At 41.3% G+C, this 24,566-nt stretch overlaps 2 gene segments (V, D, J or C); both read left to right on the top strand.

Annotated features, from left to right (window-relative positions):
* Positions 1 to 1,392: 1,392 nt before the first annotated feature.
* On the top strand, positions 1,393 to 2,491 carry LOC111748099 (T cell receptor alpha variable 38-1-like). The segment is given in 2 exon segments: positions 1,393 to 1,495; positions 1,889 to 2,491. Coding segments are annotated over 2 exon segments (357 nt in total).
* Positions 2,492 to 8,198: 5,707 nt separating this feature from the next.
* Positions 8,199 to 12,629, top strand: LOC135232487 (T cell receptor alpha variable 38-1-like). The segment is given in 2 exon segments: positions 8,199 to 8,298; positions 12,322 to 12,629. Coding segments are annotated over 2 exon segments (408 nt in total).
* The last annotated feature ends 11,937 nt before the right edge of the window (positions 12,630 to 24,566 follow it).

The following is a 24,566-nucleotide window of genomic DNA, read 5'->3' on the forward strand; positions in this document are numbered from 1 at the left end:
ATAGTGTTTAACTAGTTTAATGACACAATCTGTATTGGATTCCTTCCCTTCCCTGATTAACTTCCCACCAATGTTTCCGAGAAGCACCTGCAAAGAATTTATTTTCACATAAATCCTTGTATCACAGTTGACTTTTGGGGATCCAAAACCAAGATACAGGAATGCAAATCATGGGACAAGGATGAAGAAACTCTAGAAGAAATTCTGGTGCCTCTGCTTTCATTCTCATCAAACTGTGCTTTGGAGCGTAAGGGAAGTTTAGTAGCTTCATTCAGTGCTGGGCCCAAATCTCAAGGCTTTCTGCACAATTCTCCATAGGGAGGTCAGCCACCTACCCCCGTGTTACAACGAATCCGTTCTCCCCAGACAGTACTCACATGTAACAAGGCCATTCTGTCACAACTCTGGGGTCGTGTAAGTATTCCTATCACTTCCTCCAAAAACGCAAAATTCTAATAAAACATAGTTGTTGCTGTTGTTGGGCGCCATGGAGCCAATTCTGACTCATAGCAACCCCATGAGACAGAGTAGAACTGCCCCATAGGGTTTTCTTGGCTGTAATCTTTACAGAATCAAATCACCAGGTCTTCCTCCTGCAGAGCCACTGTGTAGATTTTAACCACCAAGCCTGTGGCTAGCAGCTGAGAGCTTAACCACTGCGCCATCAGGACTCCTAATAAACTATAAAGAAGTTTCTAAAAAGTTCTTTGCTCACAATATTTTCTATAAGGGAATGAGGAGAGCAACTCTTGACATGTGTTGTTTGAGGCAATCCAGTGCTGATGAGAGCTTCGATACCTGAAGTTGCAAGAGAGAGAAACTGCAATAGTTATTTCAGAGCTCCTTGATATAACACAAACAAGGTCTTATAAAACAAGGTCTCCACGGAAAAAACAAACATGATGAGACACTCCATGTTCTGTTTCCACTGATCTCTGAATTAAGTACTAGCATAGATCTTCTGTCTCGCTCTTTATTTCAAGAAGTCGTAAAAATATAAAAAATTTAAAACGTTAATATAGCATGTGCATTTTCATCATCCATAATTAATTGTTCACATTTTACTGTATTTGTCTTGTAATTTTTACTAAAAAAGAAACTAAAAACTACAAAAAGCTTGCCATTATTTAGATGGAACACTGCTACTTCGGCCCACTATTCCCCTCTCCAGGATAAGGTCTGATATGACCACAGATAAATTTGCCAACTCCATTTCCTCTTGATTGTAGTCCTAGAATAAAACAACTCAGAAAACAGTTTTCACTTTCATTTAAAATTTTAACCAATGGCCAATTTTCTGAAAGAGAGAGCAAAAAGTATTGGAAAAGCATTCTTCAATAGGGCAAAATTGCCCACCCACCTGTCATGCCATTTCCTGCTGTGAAGCAGAAGTGTCACCAAGCCAGATCAGGGCAGACTTCTCACCCTGTAGGGAGAACTGCCAGCATGACACTTGTCAACTTCCTGTGGGCCGTCGCGGTCTCCACCTGTCTTGGTAAGGATGGTACAAGTCTTTGCGAGATGGACTGACCCAATAGCCTCAACAATAACAGGCTCTAACATATCAAAGATCATGGAGATAGTACAGGACCAAGCAATGTTTCGTTCTGTTCTACATAAGGTCACCATGATTAGGAGCCGACTCAAAGGCAACTAACAACAACAAGGGGGCTGTGAAGCAGGAGAGATTAGTAGCCTAGGAACCTCATTGCCTCAGAGGACCCAGTTACTGGGAGACAGAAAGCTGATACCTTTGGCCTGGGGCTTGGATGAGGAAGAAGAAACACAGGTGGGAGTGGACAACAGCTTTAGAGTCTGTCTGCTTTGTCTCTGAGCTGAATCCCCAGCACCTCAACACGACGCTTTCTCTCTCTCCTCTTTCCCACAGGATACAGCGCAGCCCAGACAGTCACTCAGTCTCCACAGCAAATGTCTGTCCAGGAGGCAGAGTCGGTGACCTTGGACTGCACATATGACACTAGGGCAAGTAATTATTATTTGTTCTGGTACAAACAGCCACCCAGCGGGGAGCTGATTTTCATTATTCGCCAGGAGGCTTTTAAGCAACAGAACGCGACAGAGAATCGCTTTTCTGTGAACTTCCAGAAAGCAGCCAAGTCCTTCAGCCTCAGGATCTCAGACTCACAGCTGGACGATGCTGCGTTGTATTTCTGTGCTCTCAGTGGCCCACAGTGAGCAGAGCAACAGGGAGAGGCTTACAGAAACCTCAGACCTCAGCATCTATGCAGATGGGTGGGGGGAGGAGTGGTTAGGATAATGAGAACTTAGGGAGGGGATCACTGATTTCTCTTGGGGAAAAAAAAATCTCTTATGTAAGAAACACAGAGAGATGGATGTCTCTTTATATTATATACTAAAATAATAGTAAAAATAGTGATTTCCAGTTTTACAAAGTGCTTTCACATGTATTATCACATTTCACCTTTATGTAGTATACGTGACAAGTCAAACTTCCTAAACATTTCTTCTGTCCAGTAAACGTTTATAGTTTTCCTGCGAGCCCTTGCCTCTAGGGATCTTAACCTTTTCCATTTTGTTTGTTGGTGTTTATTATTTTAGTTGTCCATTTATGTCCAAAACTGAATTCATTAAATGTTCCAAAAACCTGTTTTTCCCAAATTTTCATCCTCATGAAAGCAATCTTCTCCTTGACCCAGCCCAAGAATTCAGGTAACAACTAAAACTATGGAAGCAAGTCTCTCTAGCTTAGAGAACATGTCCCTTCTCTGCCTCCCAAACTCTCTGATTTGGGTTTGTTTGCTAGTTTGTTTTTGCCTGCTTATTTATTTCTAATTTCAAAAACTAATTTATGTTCAGTGAAAGAAATCCTAGAAATCATAACTAAGAAAGTAAAAAGATAATTACAAAAACCTCCCCAAATCCCAGGTAAAACCACTATTAACATCTTACTGTAGGTCATTTATATACTACTGTACATATGTAGATATAAAAATGCTATTCTGCCATACCTGCTGTTTTGTGGCTGATTCTTGTAGCTATCTCCCATAAATATTTTTATGTAAAATCCTATTCTTACTACAACTTACTCCTGCTGTAACATGATTTTTATTGGCTGTAAAGTATGCCAGCATGAGTCATTTAGTACATCTTTCTATTATGTGTTCAGCCTCCTTTTGTAAACATTCTTGTACACATCCCTGAATGATTCCTTAAGCTAATTTCAGAAGGGAAATTGCTAAGTCGATTTTTAAGACTTCAATACGTGCAATCAGGTTCCCTCGGTATCAGTCAGCATGCCAGAGGGAAAGAACTAGCAGTCTCAAATTGGGTAATTTGAAGAGAGTCTAATTAAGAGATTATATTCTATGGTGCATGGAGCCCTGAGGCACAGTGGTTAAGAGCTTACCTGCTAACCAAAAGGTCATCAGTTTGAATCCACCAGTTGTTCCTTGGAAACCCTATGGTCCTATATGATCGCTGAATCGACTCAACGGCAATGGGTAATACTATGGTGTGTAGGAGTAGAAAAATCAGACTGTATAGTGGTACCTCTGGGGTTGGTAACAGTGCAAGCACCATTTTCACCTCTAGGAGTGATGGGAAAAGGATGTTACACTGGAAACTGGAGACGGAGAGAGCAGTGTGGAAAAGCTTTGACCCTGGTCAAAGGATGTAGCCAGCATGCAGTGACTCTACAAAGAGGAAGCCACAACCTCACTCTCCTCACTACCTCCAGCCTCCTGCCAGTGCTACCTACCTTGGACCAGAGCTGTTCTAAGCCGACAGTAATAGCAAGGGATACAAAAAAACATCTGGCTCCCCATACAGAGAAGGGGCTGATGGAGGCCAGGAGATAAATACAGTCCAGGCCCAAATCCATTTCACAGAGTCCAGATAATTATCACACCCACCTTGTTGTCATTTCTCCACTAGCTGAGTGCATCGCTGGGATGAATAAACTAAGCAGCTGGCAGAACACTTAGGTTGGTTCCATGATCTGAAAATTAAGAGCCATATGGAGGGAAGGATTATGTGGAAGCTGCTGACAGACAAGACAACAAACCAGAAGTGATACAACATCCTTGGTAGGATTGCATGGATTAGAGTCACTGTCAAGGACTAAAAGGATAAATGGGTGGCTGTACTCACTATGCAGTCCTTCAGTGGTGTAAATGGTTAACACGCTTGGCTGCTAGCCAAAAGGTTAGAAGTTCAAGCCTACCCAGAGGAGCCTTAGAGGAAAGGCCTGGCAATCTACTGCCACAAACTTAGCCACTGAAAACCCTGTAAGAGCACAGTTCTCCTGTGACACACATAGAGTCTCCATGAGTTAGAATCTACTCCATGGCAACTGACAGTACTCGCCGTCTCCCTGTTCAATTCTCCTTTGCAAAAATGAAATGAATCATGCCAGATGGCAGTGGAACTTAGTAAACCAATTACAGTTTCTATGCCAGATGTAATGTCATGACCGAGATAGATCAACACAGCTTCTGATACTTGGTATGTGGTTATTGATCAAGCAAATAGACTCTTTCAGTCCCAATCAACCAAGACAGTCAAATGCAGTTAACGTTTCCTAAGGAAGGAACAGAGTATACATATAACTGTCTTGGCCCTGGGCTATGTTGACTTTCATGCCCTCTGTCATGATATTGTCCATAGGGATCTTCACCATCTGGACCTTCTGCTGTATATCATGCTGGTCTATTATACAGATGTTGTTGTTTGGTGCCATCAAGTCAGTTCCAACTCATAGCGGCCCTATATACAACAGAACAAAAAACTGCCCAGTCCTGCACCATCCTCACAAATTGTTGTTATCCTTGAGCCCGTTGTCGCAGCCACTGTGTCAGTTCATCTCGCTGAGGGTCTTCCTCATTTTCACTGACCCTGTACTTTACCAAGCATGATGTCCTTCTCCAGGGACTGGTCCCTCCTGATAACATGTACAAAGTATGTGCGATGAGGTCTCCTCATCCTTGCTTCTAATGAGCATTCTGGCTGTACTCCTTCCAAGACAGATGTGTTCTTTCTTTTGGCAGCGCATGGTATATTCAATGTTCTTCATCAACACCATAATTCAAAGATGTCGATTCCTCTTCAGTCTTCCTTCTTCATTGTCCAGCTTTCACATGCATATAAGGGAATTGAAAACACCATGGCTTGGGTCAGGTACATCTTAGTCCTTAAAGCGACATCTTTGCTTCTTAATACTTTAAATCGGTCTTTTGCAGCAGATTTGCCCAATGCAATATGTCATTTGATTTCTTGACTGCTGCTTCTGTGGGCATTGATTGTGGATCCAAGTAAAATGAAATCCTTGACAACTTCAGTCTTTTCTCCATTTATCATGATATTGCTTATTGGTCCAATTGTGAGGATTTTTTTTTTCTTTATGGTGAGGTATAATCCATACTGTAGACTGCAGTCTTTGATTTTTGATACACAGATAACATCATGTTAGTCAGATCTGGTGAACAGAAGATGGCAAGTCCTCTCGATGCCCCCGGTGTCATGGATTGAATTGTGTCCCTCAAAAATATCTGTCAACTTGGTTAGGCCATGATTCCCAGTATTGCGTGGTTGTCCTCCACTTTGTGATTTTTCCTATGTGTTATAAATCATAATCTCTGCCTGTGATTAAAGAGGATTAGGGTGGGGTGTAACATCCTTGCCCAGGTCACATCCCTGATCCAGTGAAAACGGAGTTTCCCTGGGTGTGGCCTGTACCATCTTTTGTGTTACAAAAGGTAAAAGAAAAGGGAAGCAAGCAGAGAGTTGGGGACCTCATACCACCAGGAAAGCAGCACTGGGAATTCTGAGAATGTCTTCGACCAAGGGAACATTGATGGCAGGGACCTTCCTCCAGAGCCAACAGAGAGAGGAAGCCTTCCCCTGGAACTAATGCCTTGAATTTGGACTTATAGCCTACTAGACTGTGAGAGAATAAATTTGTCTTTGTTAAAATCATCCCCTTGTGGTATTTCTGTTATAGCAGCACTAGATGACTAAGCACCCAGCAAAACACACGAGTAACAGAATGAAAGGTAAACCTATGAATGTTCAAGGTCTTGCCACAGTGGCCAAGTTTTGGAGATCCAAAAGTTTAATGGATGTTAGGACATCCCATGTGGTAGAGAGCGTGTTATGCAACATGTATCCCTATCACTAAGAAAGAAGCACAACATTTGGTGGGACTGTTTGGTTTTGGAGAAGCATATACCATCCTTGGGAATATTGCTCTACCCTATTTATTGGGTGATTCAGTTTTTTGTTTTTTTTTTTCAGAATGCTGAGTGGGGTCCAGAGGAAGAAAGGGCTCTGCTGCAGGCCTAGGCTGCAATGCAAGTTCCCCTGTCATTCAGGCCATATCACTCAGCTAATCTAACTGTGCTAGAGGTATTCCTGACAGATAACGATCAACTAGTGTTTCCAAATTCCAGATATTAATGTTAGGGATTCAGGAATGAGAAATTAGGATTCTAAGACTTTCCCCCCAAATCACACACTGTTTTTAAACATTTCCAGCATTTTTCTTTTTCTTTTTTTTCTTATCCTTTACCCATTACAGGCATTCCCCGGGTACCAACATCCGACTTATGGCAACTTGTACTTAAGAACAGACTGCCGTGAAGCTTATTATATTAAAAATTTGAGTTAAATCCACACAATAGTTCATAATAACTAATGCATGTACTACCTTGTGATGCTCATGGAAACATCGCATGATTTGGAAGTGTTTCTTAAGTGTTTTATATGCATGGAAAGGTAAAATACATACTAAGACAAACATTTTACTAACTGATGCTAAGTAAGAACCATACGTACCTGTTCTGATTTACCTACAAATTCAACTTAAAGGCAGGCTTAGGAACAGATCTTGTTTGCAACACAGGGACTGCCTATATTATGAAGTACTTAAAAATTTGTTGTTTAGCAAAGAAAAAATATTAACTTTAATAGTATTGACAAAGAATTACAGACTATAGTGATTATTCAAATACTGGAAAACAGCAAAACACATCATGGAGTAATATTTGAATATATATTTCTCTTAGCAAGGTTAACAGCAGAACACAGAATCACATGTTGAAATTGCCAATTTAAAGACTTGTTTTCAAAATTTGTTATTTCTTGGAATTCCACTAATAGAATTCGTATAAACTATAGATAGATAGATAGCCTTCATATTAGTTGACTTCAACTTCGTGGGTTCCTTATGTAAAATAGAATCAAAAGTTTCCAGGTCCTCTATCATCCTTACAATTGTTGCATATTCAAGTCCATTGTTGCAGCTGTTGTACCAATCCATTTCACTGAGGATCTCTCTTGCCTCACTGGCCTTCTACTCCACTGGTATGTGCAATCCAGGGTCACGGTGTCCTCCTCTAGCAATTCATCCTTCCTAATGATGTGTCCAAAGCAGGCAAACTGAACAACGTTCTTTTGTGATCCATAGGTTTTCATTGGCTAATTTTTAGAAGTACGCCTTTCTTCCTAGTCTGTCTTAGTCTAGAAGCTTCACTGAAACCTGTTCACCATGGATGGCCTTGCTAGTGTTTGAAATACCGTTGACATAGCTTCCAAAATCACAGCAACACGCAAGCCACCACAGTACAACAGACAGGTGGTGGTTGGTATAAAATATACTAATTGTGTAAGCTTATTAATATTTATTTTATTTGCAGGAATGACTCACTATTGGCTGCCAACAGGGCTACCAACAAACACTTAGAACATGGTAAGAACTTCAAGCAAGATGAACTGATTAGAAGTGATAGTTTCTCTCCTACGTTATCTTGTTCCTTGAAATATTGACCTTAACATTCAACTCCATGCATTTCTTGATCTTGCTTTTGACTTGATGCCAATGGATTCCTTCAAACCAGTAGCATCTCTAAGTTGATTGTTAACCTTTAATTTTCACAGAAGGAGTCATACTACTTTATCTATTCTTCCCAATTTCTTGACTGATTTTTCTCAGGATTTGAGAAAACTTAGAAATTTCCCAAGAAGTACCAGGAAATAATTCCCATTGGGAAACACTAAGCATTCTACGTGAAATCTCTGGCAAGCCCTGACAGGACAATTGCAGCACATACCTCTAGAATTCTGGAGCTACAGAGACTATTCATTGTTTGTGAAGGGTCTCCTGCACAGACAGAACACCTGACCACTGGATATCAAGTGTCTAAGTAACCAAGCTATTCAGCATGGCTATGTTTTCAGGCCCTCAAAGTCATAAAATCAAACAAGTAGAGCAATGGAAATGGTATGCTTCGGGTCATGCCCAAGTAGGTCCAGAGGACACAAGTAAGTAGCACAGAAAAGTGCCCCAAATTCCAAGACATCGGCCTCTGTTGCACTGATCCTCATTCTCGACTCATATTATGATCCTATTAGGGGCTTCCCAATGCCTATCCAATGTAGGAATAATAAACTGGATCCTAGCAGATTACACCAATTCAGTGCATTGGTGTAAGCCCAAAATAGACTGCTGTAGCCCTCTCATCCCTCTCAATGACCCGGATAAGGGTATATTCTCTAAAGGGGCTGAGCTTCTAGCAGTGTACTCCACTATTTGAAGGGAGACATGACCTGAAGTAATGACATACACAGACTACTGTTCAGTGACAAGTGGCCTCATTGCATGGGCAGAGGCTTGAAAGGAAAAATAGTGGAAAATCACAGGCAATGAAATGTGGGGAAAAGCCATGGGAGTGGACCACAGGAGTGGGCACAAAGCACATGGCTCTTTCTGTCTCATGTTAATGCTGCCCAGAGAGCATGCACCACATAAGAGGCCCTCAACAACCAGGTCAACAGAATGACTTAGTCAGCAGATGTCAGTCTCATAGTCACTGAACCCTTGGACTCCTTCTCTTCTAATATCTTGCAGTACTGAATCTGAACCAAACAATTTGACTCTTAGTGACATGCTTTCTCAAGGAATCTGTTATGGTTTTAATGTACTGACCTTTCCTTCTTAAATACGTTATAATCTCTATGAGGAGGGAACTTTGCCTTGAACACACCAGCATTTCTTACTGCTCTTGGCACCCAGTGTTAGGTACACAATAAGTGCTTGATAAAGCCCTAAGATGATGCTTAAAATTTATTCCATATTCCTGAAAGAACATTGTGGTGTGATTGTTTACTGATTGATTGCTTTTGTGTGGCCTTTCTAGCCATGTCCATGTAATCCCCACCCAGATGACAGGGTGGGACAGTGTGATAACGTAATCCAAGGGGATTGGTCAGTTTTGCCTTAAAAGAGAGCCAATTCCAGAGCAGAGAAGAGAGCCCACCACCACCAAGGAAGGAGACACCAGCAGGAGAGAACTTGCAGCAGAGACCCAGCAGCAAGAGACTGCGTGGTGGGCTTCCCAGCCCACAGAGAGAGAAAACTGACTGCCTTTGGGCAGAGACCGATGGCCAGAAAGAGGTGTGCCTTCAAGCACAGCTGGGGAGAGGCTAGCCTGATGGAAGAATTGTATCCTGAGTGTTCTTGAGTCTTACTTGTAACTCTTACTTCTCTAATAAACTCCATAATTGTGAGTATGGTCTGTGAGTTCTGTGTGTCCATTGCAATGAATTATCAAACCCAGTAGAAAGTGCCGTGAGAGAGATAGTTGGTGTCAGAATTGGTAGAGATTGAGATGGTAGAGGGAGGAGGTATGTCTGACCTCCACCTCATAGGAATCAGCCTTGGGCTATTGACCTTGCTCTCTTTTCCCCTTGTGGGGTTGGAGGAGGTCAGACACCACCCCCTCCACCACTCCCCCACACACACCCATTTTTACAAACATTAAGGGAAAAAATTCAGTATGTTCTAACAGTTGCAGAAGGTTCCTTTGAGAAGAATAGACAAAAATACAAGTTGGATTTAAGAAAGCAGTAATAAAGGGAAGGACAAAGTATATCATAAATATAAGTCTCTTGGCTGAGTGTAAATAGCAATTTGAAACCCATATAAACATATTACTTCCAGAACAGATTTCTTGACTAAGTCATGTTCTTTCTGTATAGAGTAAGGAATCGCCTAAGTAATTCTCTTATGACCTCAAGAGGGCACTGCTTTCTTTCATTGACAATAAAACCCTTCGGATCGAGCTGATTCCAACTCATAGCAACCCTAAAGGACAGAGTAGAACTGCCCCATAGGGTTTCCAAGGAGCACCTGATGGATTCAAACTGCCAGCCTTTTGGTTAGCAGCTGTAGCTCTCAACAACTATGCCATCAGGGTTTCCCATTGACAATAGTTATTTGCAAAAGCTTGCCTCATATTGAAGAATCTGCTACATTCCCAGTACATACAAAAAACAGGAATATATATTTCTTTACATGAAGAAACCAGGTCAGATTTCCACATTCCAGAATCAAATTCTCAATGGGTCTAGGAAGGCCAAAGCAGGGAGGGCTACGCAGTCTATTTCGGGCTTACCAAACCAAACCCAGTGCCGTCAAGTTGATTCTGACTCATAGCGACCCTACAGGACAGAGTAGAACTGCCACATAGAGTTTCCAAGGAGTGCTTGGCAGATTCGAACTGCTGACCCTTTGGTTCGCAGCCATAGTATTTAACCACCACACCACCAGGGTTTCCAGCTGAAGAGGAGAAAGGGGAAAACTGTAAAGTAACAACATATATATCAATTTTCCATGAGTTTGATCAGAAAATAATAGACATGGCAGAAAGGTAATCACCAAGTAAACAAGAAAATGTTGCCATTGACAGCAATTCACCAGGTTGTACTTCAAGAAGTCCTCTGGAGTTAGGAAAGCCTGGGGTAAAGACCCACTATTTGCCCTGTTTTTCAAATGGAAATAATAGACAAGAAGGGACAGTGAAAGTCACACTCAGTGTGAGGCCTGCCACTACCCCCTTCAAGGCAAGTAAGCCTTTAATTCAGTCTTTTCTTCTCCTTCTAGTTTAAAGGCAAAAAAGTCCACATTATGATGGACATAGACATGGTCTTATCTAAGATTAGACGACACAAATCTTGCAGGGAGAGAAAATTAATGCAAAAGAGACTCAAGGTTCCTTACATTGTGAGTTTTCATTTTTACTGAGTTGCCACTTTTATAAAATGAGGACAGTAACTCCTGACCTCTCCTCTCTCACAGGAGAATGCATGTAGGGAAAATGAGCGAAAAGCTGTGAGATGCACAACACAGAGGGCTCCTAAATAAATGCTGTGTTAATTGTTCTGCTTCTTAAGTTACAGACTCATTAATACATGTGCACAAAAGTCCTTACAGAAACATTTGCCACAGGCATCATGGAGCTCCTTGACACAGCCAAAGCCAGGGATTCTTGGGGTTAAAAAAAAAAAAAATGAGCAAAATATCAGTGTCATAAGAAATCAGGATCCTGGTTCCAATTCTTTCTGGGCTTAGTTTTGTTGCTATCATCATCATTATCATTTATTTTTGAAAATAAATCAATTTGAAAAATGATTAATATACAGTATCAGTCAAAGAATACTTGTGTTATCACAATCCAGAGACCATTTTATGATATTGGCTTTAAGTCTTAAACATAAATAAAAAAGAAAGTTTATAGAGAAAATCAAAGTCATTACATTAGCCGAGTCTGCCTTTCCCACCATCCTCCTTTCCAGGATTAAAACCCACTGCTGTCTAGTCGATTTCAACTCATAGCAACCCTATAGGACAGAGTAGAACTGCTCCATAGGGTTTCTGGTGGATTCAAACTGCTGACCTTTTGTTAGCAGCCAAGCTCTTAATCGTGAAAACAATTCACCAGCTTCTTTGCCTCTTCATTTTAATCCCAGAATAAATTACAGCCCTGACAATGATTTTTTTTTTCTTTTTCATTTGACATTAGGGCCAAAGTTTTATCCTCTGAAGCAAAAGATAAAAGATATTGATAAACATTTGTAAGTGAGACATCACCAACAGCCTACTTGACGTACCATTTCCTGTTCTGAACCATTCATGTCTCTAAGCACAGCTGAGATCCAAGTTCCACATCAGAACAAAGATCTTCACCTTGCAGAGGAGAGCAGCCAGCATGACATGGCCCAGCCTGCTGTGGGCACTCGTGGTCTCTACCCATCTTGGTAAGGAAGTCTTTTACTAGTGTCCAATAGGATCGGGAAGTAGGAGGAAAGATGAATAGCACAGGGATCTAATATCCTCTTTGGGCCCAGCTATTGGAGGCAGAAAGTCGATACCTTCAGCTGGGGTTAGGATGAGGAAGAAAAAAGTTGGGTGAGATGGAAACCAGCTTTAGAGTCTGTCTGCTTTGTCTCTGAGCTGACCTCTCAACGCCTCAGCATGGTACCTTCTCTCTCTCCTCTTTCCCACAGGATCCAGCACAGCCCAGACAGTCACTCAGTCTCCACAGCAAATGTCTGTCCAGGAGGCAGAGTCAGTGACCTTGGACTGCACATATGACACTAGGGAAAGTAATTATTATTTGTTCTGGTACAAACAGCCTCCCAGCGGGGAGATGATTTTCATTATTCGCCAGGAGGCTTTTAAGCAACAGAACGCGACAGAGAATCGCTTTTCTGTGAACTTCCAGAAAGCAGCCAAGTCCTTCAGCCTCAGGATCTCAGACTCACAGCTGGACGATGCTGCGTTGTATTTCTGTGCTCTCAGTGGCCCACAGTGAGCAGAGCAACAGGGAGAGGCTTACAGAAACCTCAGACCTCAGCATCTATGCAGATGGGTCGGGGGAGGAGTGGTTAGGATAACGAGAATTTAGGGAGGGGATCATTGATTTCTCTTGGGGAAAAAAAATCTCTTATGTAAGAAACACAGAGAGATGGATGTCTCTTTATATTACATACTAAAATAATAGTAAAAATAGTGATTTCCAGTTTTACAAAGTGCTTTCACATGTATTATCACATTTCACCTTTATGTAGTATACGTGACAAGTCAAACTTCCTAAACATTTCTTCTGTCCAGTAAACGTTTATAGTCTTCCTGCGAGCCCTTGCCTCTAGGAATCTTAACCTTTTCCATTTTGTTTGTTGGTGTTTATTATTTTAGTTGTCCATTTATGTCCAAAACTGAGTTCATTAAATGTTCCAAAAACCTGTTTTCCCCAAATTTTCATCCTCGTGAAAGCAATTTTCTCCTTGACCCAGCCCAAGAATTCAGGCAACAACTAAAACTATGGGAAGCAAGTCTCTCTAGCTTAGAGAACATGTCCCTTCTCTGCCTCCCAAACTCTCTGATTTGGGTTTGTTTGCTAGTTTGTTTTTGCCTGCTTATTTATTTCTAATTTCAAAAACTAATTTATGTTCAGTGAAAGAAATCCTAGAAATCATAACTAAGAAAGTACAAAAGATAATTACAAAAACCTCCCCAAATCCCAGGTAAAACCACTATTAACATCTTACTGTAGGTCATTTATATACTAGATATAAAAATGCTATTCTGCCATACCTGCTGTTTTGTGGCTGATTCTTGTAGCTATCTCCCATAAATATTTTTGTGTAAATTCTTATCTTACTACAACTTACTCCTGCTGTAACATGATTTTTATTGGCTGTAAAGTATGCCAGCATGAGTCATTTAGTACATCTTTCTGTTATGTGATGAGCCTCCTTTTGTAAACATCCTTGTACACATCCCTGAATGATTCCTTAAGCTAATTTCAGAAGGGAAATTGCTAAGTCGATTTTTAAGACTTCAATACGTGCAATCAGGTTCCCTCGGTATCAGTCAGAGTGCCAGAGGGAAAGAACTAGCAGTCTCAAATTGGGTAATTTGAAGAGAGTCTAATTAAGAGATTATATGCTATGGTGCATGGAGCCCTGAGGCACAGTGGTTAAGAGCTTACCTGCTAACCAAAAGGTCATCAGTTTGAATCCACCAGTTGTTCCTTGGAAACCCTATGGTCTTATATGATCGCTGTGAGTCAGAATCGACTCAACGGCAATGGGTAATACTATGGTGTGTAGGAGTAGAAAAATCAGACTGTATAGTGGTACCTCTGGGGTTGGTAACAGTGCAAGCACCATTTTCACCTCTAGGAGTGATGGGAAAGGGATGTTATACTGGAAACTGGAGACGGAGAGGGCAGTGTGGAAAAGCTTTGACCCTGGTCAAAGGATGTAGCCAGCATGCAGTGACTCTACAAAGAGGAAGCCACAACCTCACTCTCCTCACTACCTCCAGCCTCCTGCCAGTGCTACCTACCTTGGACCAGAGCTGTTCTAAGCCGACAGTAATAGCAAGGGATACAAAAAAACATCTGGCTCCCCATACAGAGAAGGGGCTGATGGAGGCCAGGAGATAAATACAGTCCAGGCCCAAATCCATTTCACAGAGTCCAGATAATTATCACACCCACCTTGTTGTCATTTCTCCACTAGCTGAGTGCATCGCTGGGATGAATAAACTAAGCAGCTGGCAGAACACTTAGGTTGGTTCCATGATCTGAAAATTAAGAGCCATATGGAGGGAAGGATTATGTGGAAGCTGCTGACAGACAAGACAACAAACCAGAAGTGATACAACATCCTTGGTAGGATTGCATGGATTAGAGTCACTGTCAAGGACTAAAAGGATAAATGGGTGGCTGTACTCACTATGCAGTCCTTCAGTGGTGTAAATGGTTAACACGCTTGGCTGCTAGCGAAAAGGTTAGAAGTTCAAGCCTATCCAGAGGAGCCTTAGAGGAAAGGCCTGGCAATCTACTGCCACAAACCTAGCCACTGAAAACCCTGTAAGAGCACAGTTCTCCTGTGACACACATAGAGTCTCCATGAGTTAGAATCTACTCCATGGCAACTGACAGTACTCGCCGTCTCCCTGTTCAATTCTCCTTTGCAAAAATGAAATGAATCATGCCAGATGGCAGTGGAACTTAGTAAACCAATTACAGTTTCTATGCCAGATGTAATGTCATGACCGAGATAGATCAACACAGCTTCTGATACTTGGTATGTGGTTATTGATCAAGCAAATAGACTCTTTCAGTCCCAATCAACCAAGACAGTCAAATGCAGTTAACGTTTCCTAAGGGAGGAACAGAGTATACATATAACTGTCTCGGCCCTGGGCTATGTTGACTTTCATGCCCTCTGTCATGATATTGTCCATAGGGATCTTCACCATCTGGACCTTCTGCTGTATATCATGCTGGTCTATTATACAGATGTTGTTGTTTGGTGCCATCAAGTCAGTTCCAACTCATAGCGGCCCTATATACAACAGAACAAAAAACTGCCCAGTCCTGCACCATCCTCACAAATTGTTGTTATCCTTGAGCCCGTTGTCGCAGCCACTGTGTCAGTTCATCTCGCTGAGGGTCTTCCTCATTTTCACTGACCCTGTACTTTACCAAGCATGATGTCCTTCTCCAGGGACTGGTCCCTCCTGATAACATGTACAAAGTATGTGCGATGAGGTCTCCTCATCCTTGCTTCTAATGAGCATTCTGGCTGTACTCCTTCCAAGACAGATGTGTTCTTTCTTTTGGCAGCGCATGGTATATTCAATGTTCTTCATCAACACCATAATTCAAAGACGTCGATTCCTCTTCAGTCTTCCTTCTTCATTGTCCAGCTTTCACATGCATATAAGGGAATTGAAAACACCATGGCTTGGGTCAGGTACATCTTAGTCCTTAAAGCGACATCTTTGCTTCTTAATACTTTAAATCAGTCTTTTGCAGCAGATTTGCCCAATGCAATATGTCATTTGATTTCTTGACTGCTGCTTCTGTGGGCATTGATTGTGGATCCAAGTAAAATGAAATCCTTGACAACTTCAGTCTTTTCTCCATTTATCATGATATTGCTTATTGGTCCAATTGTGAGGATTTTTTTTTCTTTATGGTGAGGTATAATCCATACTGTAGACTGCAGTCTTTGATTTTTGATACACAGATAACATCATGTTAGTCAGATCTGGTGAACAGAAGACGGCAAGTCCTCTCGATGCCCCCGGTGTCATGGATTGAATTGTGTCCCTCAAAAATATCTGTCAACTTGGTTAGGCCATGATTCCCAGTATTGCGTGGTTGTCCTCCACTTTGTGATTTTTCCTATGTGTTATAAATCATAATCTCTGCCTGTGATTAAAGAGGATTAGGGTGGGGTGTAACATCCTTGCCCAGGTCACATCCCTGATCCAGTGAAAACGGAGTTTCCCTGGGTGTGGCCTGTACCATCTTTTGTGTTACAAAAGGTAAAAGAAAAGGGAAGCAAGCAGAGAGTTGGGGACCTCATACCACCAGGAAAGCAGCACTGGGAATTCTGAGAATGTCTTCGACCAAGGGAACATTGATGGCAGAGACCTTCCTCCAGAGCCAACAGAGAGAGGAAGCCTTCCCCTGGAACTAATGCCTTGAATTTGGACTTATAGCCTACTAGACTGTGAGAGAATAAATTTGTCTTTGTTAAAATCATCCCCTTGTGGTATTTCTGTTATAGCAGCACTAGATGACTAAGCACCCAGCAAAACACACGAGTAACAGAATGAAAGGTAAACCTATGAATGTTCAAGGTCTTGCCACAGTGGCCAAGTTTTGGAGATCCAAAAGTGTAATGGATGTTAGGACATCCCATGTGGTAGAGAGCGTGTTATGCAACATGCATCCCTATCACTAAGAAAGAAGCACAACATTTGGTGGGACTGTTTGGTTTTGGAGAAGCATATACCATCCTTGGGAATATTGCTCTACCCTATTTATTGGGTGACTCAGTTTTTTGTTTTTTTTTTTCAGAATGCTGAGTGGGGTCCAGAGAAAGAAAGGGCTCTGCTGCAGGCCTAGGCTGCAATGCAAGTTCCCCTGTCATTCAGGCCATATCACTCAGCTAATCTAACTGTGCTAGAGGTATTCCTGACAGATAACGATCAACTAGTGTTTCCAAATTCCAGATATTAATGTTAGGGATTCAGGAATGAGAAATTAGGATTCTAAGACTTTCCCCCCAAATCACACACTGTTTTTAAACATTTCCAGCATTTTTCTTTTTCTTTTTTTTCTTATCCTTTACCCATTACAGGCATTCCCCGGGTACCAACATCCGACTTATGGCAACTTGTACTTAAGAACAGACTGCCGTGAAGCTTATTATATTAAAAATTTGAGTTAAATCCACACAATAGTTCATAATAACTAATGCATGTACTACCTTGTGATGCTCATGGAAACATCGCATAATTTGGAAGTGTTTCTTAAGTGTTTTATATGCATGGAAAGCTAAAATATATACTAAGACAAACATTTTACTAACCCATGCTAAGTAAGAACCATACGTACTTGTTCTGATTTACCTACAAATTCAACTTAAAGGCAGGCTTAGGAACAGATCTTCTTTGTAACACAGGGACTGCCTATATCATGAAGCACTTAAAAATTTGTTGTTTAGTAAATAAGAAATATTAAATTTAGTAGTATTTACAAAGAATTACAGACTATAGTGATTATTCAAATACTGGAAAACACCAAAACACATCATGGAGTAATATTTGAATATATATTTCTCTTAGCAAGGTTAACAGCACAACACAGAATCAAATGCTGAAATTGCAATTTAAACATTTATTTTGTTTTCAAAATTTGTTATTTCTTGGAATTCCACTAATAGAATTCGTATAAACTATAGATAGATAGATAGCTTTCATATTAGTTGACTTCAACTTCGTGGGTACCTTATGTAAAATAGAATCAAAAGTTTCCAGGTCCTGTATCATCCTTACAATTGTTGCATATTCAAGTCCATTGTTGCAGCTGTTGTACCAATCCATTTCACTGAGGATCTCTCTTGCCTCACTGGCCTTCTACTCCACCGATATGTGCAATCCAGGGTCACGGTGTCCTCCTCTAGCAATTCATCCTTCCTAATGATGTGTCCAAAGCAGGCAAACTGAACAACGTTCTTTTGTGATCCATAGGTTTTCATTGGCTAATTTTTAGAAGTACGCCTTTCTTCCTAGTCTGTCTTAGTCTAGAAGCTTCACTGAAACCTGTTCACCATGGTTGGCCTTGCTAGTGTTTGAAATACCGTTGACATAGCTTCCAAAATCACAGCAACACGCAAGCCACCACAGTACAACAGACAGGTGGTGGTTGGTATAAAATATACTAATTGTGTAAGCTTATTAATATTTATTTTATTTGCAGGAATGACTCACTATTGGCTGCCAACAGGACTACCAACAAACACTTATAACATGGTAAGAACTTCAAGCAAGATGATCTGATTAGAAGTGATAGTTTCTCTCCTACGTTATCTTGTTCCTTGAAATATTGACCTTAACATTCAACTCCATGCATTTCTTGATCTTGCTTTTGACTTGATGCCAATGGATTCCTTCAAACCAGTAGCATCTCTAAGTTGATTGTTAACCTTTAATTTTCACAGAAGGAGTCATACTACTTTATCTATTCTTCCCAATTTCTTGACTGATTTTTCTCAGGATTTGAGAAAACTTAGAAATTTCCCAAGAAGTACCAGGAAATAATTCCCATTGGGAAACACTAAGCATTCTACGTGAAATCTCTGGCAAGCCCTGACAGGACAATTGCAGCACATACCTCTAGAATTCTGGAGCTACAGAGACTATTCATTGTTTGTGAAGGGTCTCCTGCACAGACAGAACACCTGATCACTGGATATCAAGTGTCTAAGTAACCAAGCTATTCAGCATGGCTATGTTTTCAGGCCCTCAAAGTCATAAGGTCAAACAAGTAGAGCAATGGAAATGGTATGCTTCAGGTCATGCCCAAGTAGGTCCAGAGGAAACAAGTAAGTAGCACAGAAAAGTGGCCCAAATTCCAAGACATCGGCCTCTGTTGCACTGATCCTCATTCTCGACTCATGTTATGATCCTATTAGGGGCTTCCCAATGCCTATCCAATGTAGGAATAATAAACTGGATCCTAGCGGATTACACCAATTCAGTGCATTGGTGTAAGCCCAAAATAGACTGCTGTAGCCCTCTCATCCCTCTCAGTGACCCGGATAAGGGTATATTCTCTAAAGGGGCTGAGCTTCTAGCAGTGTACTCCACTATTTGAAGGGAGACATGACCTGAAGTAATGACATACACAGACTACTGTTCAGTGACAAGTGGCCTCATTGCATGGGCAGAGGCTTGAAAGGAAAAATACTGGAAAATCACAGGCAACGAAATGTGGGGAAAAGCCATGGGAGTGGACCACAGGAGTGGGCACAAAGCACATGGCTCTTTCTGTCTCATGTTAATGCTGCCCAGAGAGCATGCACCACATAAGAGGCCCTCAACAACCAGGTCAACAGAATGACTTAGTCAGCAGATGTCAGTCTCATAGTCACTGAACCCTTGGACTCCTTCTCTTCTAATATCTTGCAGTACTGAATCTGAACCAAACAATTTGACTCTTAGTGACACGCTTTCTCAAGGAATCTGTTATGGTTTTAATGTACTGACCTTTCCTTCTTAAATACATTATAATCTCTATGAGGAGGGAACTTTGCCTTGAACACACCAGCATTTCTTACTGCTCTTGGCACCCAGTGTTAGGTACACAATAAGTGCTTGATAAAGCCCTAAGATGACGCTTAAAATTTATTCTGTATTCCTGAAAGAACATTGTGGTGTGATTGTTTACTGATTGATTGCTTTTGTGTGGCCTTTCTAGCCATGTCCATGTAATCCCCACCCAGATGACTGGGTGGCACAGTGTGATAACGTAATCCAAGGGGATTGGTCAGTTTTGCCTTAAAAGAGAGCCAAGTCCAGAGCAGAGAAGAGAGCCCACCACCACCAAGGAAGGAGACACCAGCAGGAGAGAACTTGCAGCAGAGACCCAGCAGCAGGAGACTGCGTGGTGGGCTTCCCAGCCCACAGAGAGAGAAAACTGACTACCTTTGGGCAGAGACTGATGGCCAGAAAGAGGTGTGCCTTCAAGCGCAGCTGGGGAGAGGCTAGCCTGATGGAAGAATTGTATCCTGAGTGTTCTTGAGTCTTACTTGTAACTCTAACTTCTCTAATAAACTCCATAATTGTGAGTGTGGTCTGTGAGTTCTGTGTGTCCATTGCAATGAATTATCAAACCCAGTAGAAAGTGCCGTGAGAGAGATAGTTGGTGTCAGAATTGGTAGAGATTGAGATGGTAGAGAGAGGAGGTATGTCTGACCTCCACCTCATAGGAATCAGCCTTGGGCTATTGACCTTGGTCTCTTTTCCCCTTGTGGGGTTGGAGGAGGTCAGACACCACCCCCTCCACCCCCCCCCCACACACACCCATTTTTACAAACATTAAGGGAAAAAATTCAGTATGTTCTAACAGTTGCAGAAGGTTCCTTTGAGAAGAATAGACAAAAATACAAGTTGGATTTAAGAAAGCAGTAATAAAGGGAAGGACAAAGTATATCATAAATATAAAAGTCTCTTGGCTGAGTGTAAATAGAGATTTGAAACTAATATAAACATATTACTGCCAGAACAGATTTCTTGACTAAGTCATGTTCTTTCTGTATAGAGTAAGGAATTGCCTAAGTAATTCTCTTATGACCTCAAGAGGGCACTGCTTTCTTTCATTGACAATAAAACCCTTTGGATCGAGCTGATTCCAACTCATAGCAACCCTAAAGGACAGAGTAGAACTGCCCCATAGGGTTTCCAAGGAGCACCTGATGGATTCAAACTGCCAGCCTTTTGGTGAGCAGCCGTAGCTCTCAACAACTATGCCATCAGGGTTTCCCATTGACAATAGTGATTTGCAAAAGCTTGCCTCGTATTGAAGAATCTGCTACATTCCCAGTACATACAAAAAACAGGAATATATATTTCTTTACGTGAAGAAACCAGGTCAGATTTCCACGTTCCAGAATCAAATTCTCAATGGGTCTAGGAAGGCCAAAGCAGGGAGGGCTACGCAGTCTATTTCGGGCTTACCAAACCAAACCCAGTGCCGTCAAGTTGATTCTGACTCATAGCGACCCTACAGGACAGAGTAGAACTGCCACATAGAGTTTCCAAGGAGTGCTTGGCAGATTCGAACTGCTGACCCTTTGGTTCGCAGCCATAGTATTTAACCACCACACCACCAGGGTTTCCAGCTGAAGAGAAGAAAGGGGAAAACTGTAAAGTAACAACATATATATCAGTTTTCCATGAGTTTGATCAGAAAATAATAGATATGGCAGAAAGGTAATCACCAAGTAAACAAGAAAATGTTGCCATTGACAGCAATTCACCAGGTTGTACTTTAAGAAGTCCTCTGGAGTTAGGAAAGCCTGGGGTAAAGACCCACTATTTGCCCTGTTTTTCAAATGGAAATAATAGACAAGAAGGGACAGTGAAAGTCACACTCAGCGTGAGGCCTGCCACTACCCCCTTCAAGGCAAGTAAGCCTTTAATTCAGTCTTTTCTTCTCCTTCTAGTTTAAAGGCAAAAAAGTCCACATTATGATGGACATAGACATGGTCTTATCTAAGATTAGACGACACAAATCTTGCAGGGAGAGAAAATTAATGCAAAAGAGACTCATGGTTCCTCACATTGTGAGTTTTCATTTTTACTGTGTTGCCACTTTTATAAAATGAGGACAGTAACTCCTGACCTCTCCTCTCTCACAGGAGAATGCATGTAGGGAAAATGAGCGAAAAGCTGTGAGATGCACAACACAGAGTGCTCCTAAATAAATGCTGTGTTAATTGTTCTGCTTCTTAAGTTACAGACTCATTAATACATGTGCACAAAAGTCCTTACAGAAACACTTGCCACCGGTATCATGGAGCTTCTTGACACAGCCAAAGCCAGGGATTCTTGGGGTTAAAAAAAAAAAAAAAATGAGCAAAATATCAGTGTCATAAGAAATCAGGATCCTGGTTCCGATTCTTTCTAGGCTTAGTTTTGTTGCTATCATCATCATCATCGTTTATTTTTGAAAATAAATTGATTTGAAAAATGATTAATATACAGTATCAGTCAAAGAATACTTGTGTTATCACAATCCAGAGACCATTTTATGATATGGCTTTGAGTCTTAAAAATAAATAAAAAAGAAAGCTTATAGAGAAAATCAAAGTCATTACATTAGCCGTGTCTGCCTTTCCCACCATCCTCCTTTCCAAGATTAAAACCCACTGCTGTCTAGTCGATTTCAACTCATAGCAACCCTATAGGACGAGTAGAACTGCCCCATAGGGTTTCTGGTGGATTCAAACTGCTGACCTTTTGTTAGCAGCCAAGCTCTTAATCGTGAAAACAATTTACCAGCTTCTTTGCCTCTTCATTTTAATCCCAGAATAAATTACAGCCCTGACGATGATTTTTTTTTCTTTTTCATTTGACATTAGGGCCAAAGTTTTATTCTCTGAAGCAAAAGATAAAAGATATTGATAAACATTTGTAAGTGAGACATCACCAACAGCCTACTTGACGTACCATTTCCTGTTCTGAAACGTTCATGTCTCTAAGCACAGCTGAGATCCAAGTTCCACATCAGAACAAAAGATTTTCACCTTGCAGAGGAGAGCAGCCAGCATGACATGGCCCAGCCTGCTGTGGGCACTCGTGGTCTCTACCCATCTTGGTAAGGAAGTCTTTTACTAGTGTCCAAAAGGATCGGGAAGTAGGAGGAAAGATGAATAGCATAGGGATCTAATATCCTCTTTGGGCCCAGCTATTGGAGGCAGAAAGTTGATATCTTCAGCTGGGGTTTGGATGAGGAAGAAAAAAGTTGGGTGAGATGGAAACCAGCTTTAGAGTCTGTCTGCTTTGTCTCTGAGCTGACCTCTCAACGCCTCAGCATGGTACCTTCTCTCTCTCCTCTTTCCCACAGGATCCAGCACAGCCCAGACAGTCACTCAGTCTCCACAGCAAATGTCTGTCCAGGAGGCAGAGTCGGTGACCCTGGACTGCACGTATGACACTAGGGAAAGTAATTATTATTTGTTCTGGTACAAACAGCCTCCCAGCGGGGAGATGATTTTCATTATTCGCCAGGAGGCTCTTAAGCAACAGAACGCGACAGAGAATCGCTTTTCTGTGAACTTCCAGAAAGCAGCCAAGTCCTTCAGCCTCAGGATCTCAGACTCACAGCTGGTGGATGCTGCGATGTATTTTTGTGTTTACAGTAACCCACAGTGAGCAGAGCAGCAGAGAGAGGCTTACAGAAACCTCAGACCTCAGCATCTGTGCAAAGGGGCAGCAGGAGAAGTGGTTGGGGTAACAGGAACCTAGACAGAAAATCATTGACTTCCTTTAGGAAAAAAATTAATATAAGCATATGCACATATATATTATTTTTAATATTATATACATAGTTCTGTCTATAAAGAACAGAGATGTCTTTGAGCTTAACCCTCAAAATATTAATAAAAACAATGAATTGTACTGTGCTTTATAATTTTGCAAAGTAGCATTGCATGTATTATTTCATTTAACCCTCACAACCCTCTGTGTTATACAGGTCAGGTCAGACATTCTACGCGTCCTTGCTGCCAGGTAAATCTCATAACTCGACCTGAAGCTATACTCTTCTGGAATTGTACCTTAACTTTTTCACCTGATTAATTACTCTAATCACTATCCATCAGAATGTCCCAATAGTATGTAAGAGGAAATTAAAGTTCAAAGAGGTTAACTTGCCTAGAACCACACAGTGTGTGTGCCTCCTTAATCACGGAGTCCTTTGCCTCCCCAAAGGGTGGCAAAATGGCACAGCCTCTCAGTCTCATTAAACTCAACATTTCCAAAATTGAATTCTTCCTCTTCCTTACAAATCTTTTTTTTTTTTCCTCCTTAGCCTCACTCAAGGTGCAGACACAAAAGAAAAATAAACACACGATAAAAATTTGTTATTGTTGGTCTTTCCAGCTTGGGGACTTTCTCCACACTCTGTTTCTGAGCCTGGGCTATCTGAATTTTTATTCACATCTCATTTCTTTGTAACCACAAAACAGCGTGAAAAAAAAAAAAAGCTACATCATGTCTAGTCCACTGCTTCCCAATTGATCTATCAGTCGTTCTTCCTGACTTACACCTGGTTTCACCCTGCATTTATTAAAGGTCCTTAGGACGTGCTCAAGCATCGCTTCTTCTCTGGATCCTTTTCCTGACCCTCTTGCCGAGGTAGACTTGAACACTTCCTCCTTTTTTCCCCCTGACGTAAACCCTAAGAATATTTCTAATAGAGCAAACCTAACACTTTATGGAACTTACATGTGTTTTTGCCTGTCTCCACACTAACAGGTGAACTTCAGTTGTCAGGGACTGTGGTTTGGTCATTTCAATAGCAACAGTGTGCACGGCATTTCTTAAGTCACAGATGTGGAATTTTTTTCACTGTAGTTAATTAACGATATTTTCATCTTTAAACATGATAAAGTAGAAATCTATTATTTTTTTAAATGTCCTATCCCTCCTATCACCATGTCTACTCCAGATTCTGGGCTTACTTAGAGGAAGCAGAAACCAGGTGGAGCGCAGAAAATTAATAGCAATGATAATATTATGTTCATAATAGCAGTAGCAGTATTTAACATTCCTTGAGGATGAACTATGTGCCTTATTTTTGATGGGTGCATGACATGTATTATTTCACTTAGTAGTCCCAATAGTTCTTTGCTCTAGGTATTATTGGTATCCCAAT

This window comes from Loxodonta africana, chromosome 10 (genome assembly GCF_030014295.1).
Source record: "Loxodonta africana isolate mLoxAfr1 chromosome 10, mLoxAfr1.hap2, whole genome shotgun sequence".
Classification (NCBI taxonomy): Eukaryota; Metazoa; Chordata; class Mammalia; order Proboscidea; family Elephantidae; genus Loxodonta; species Loxodonta africana.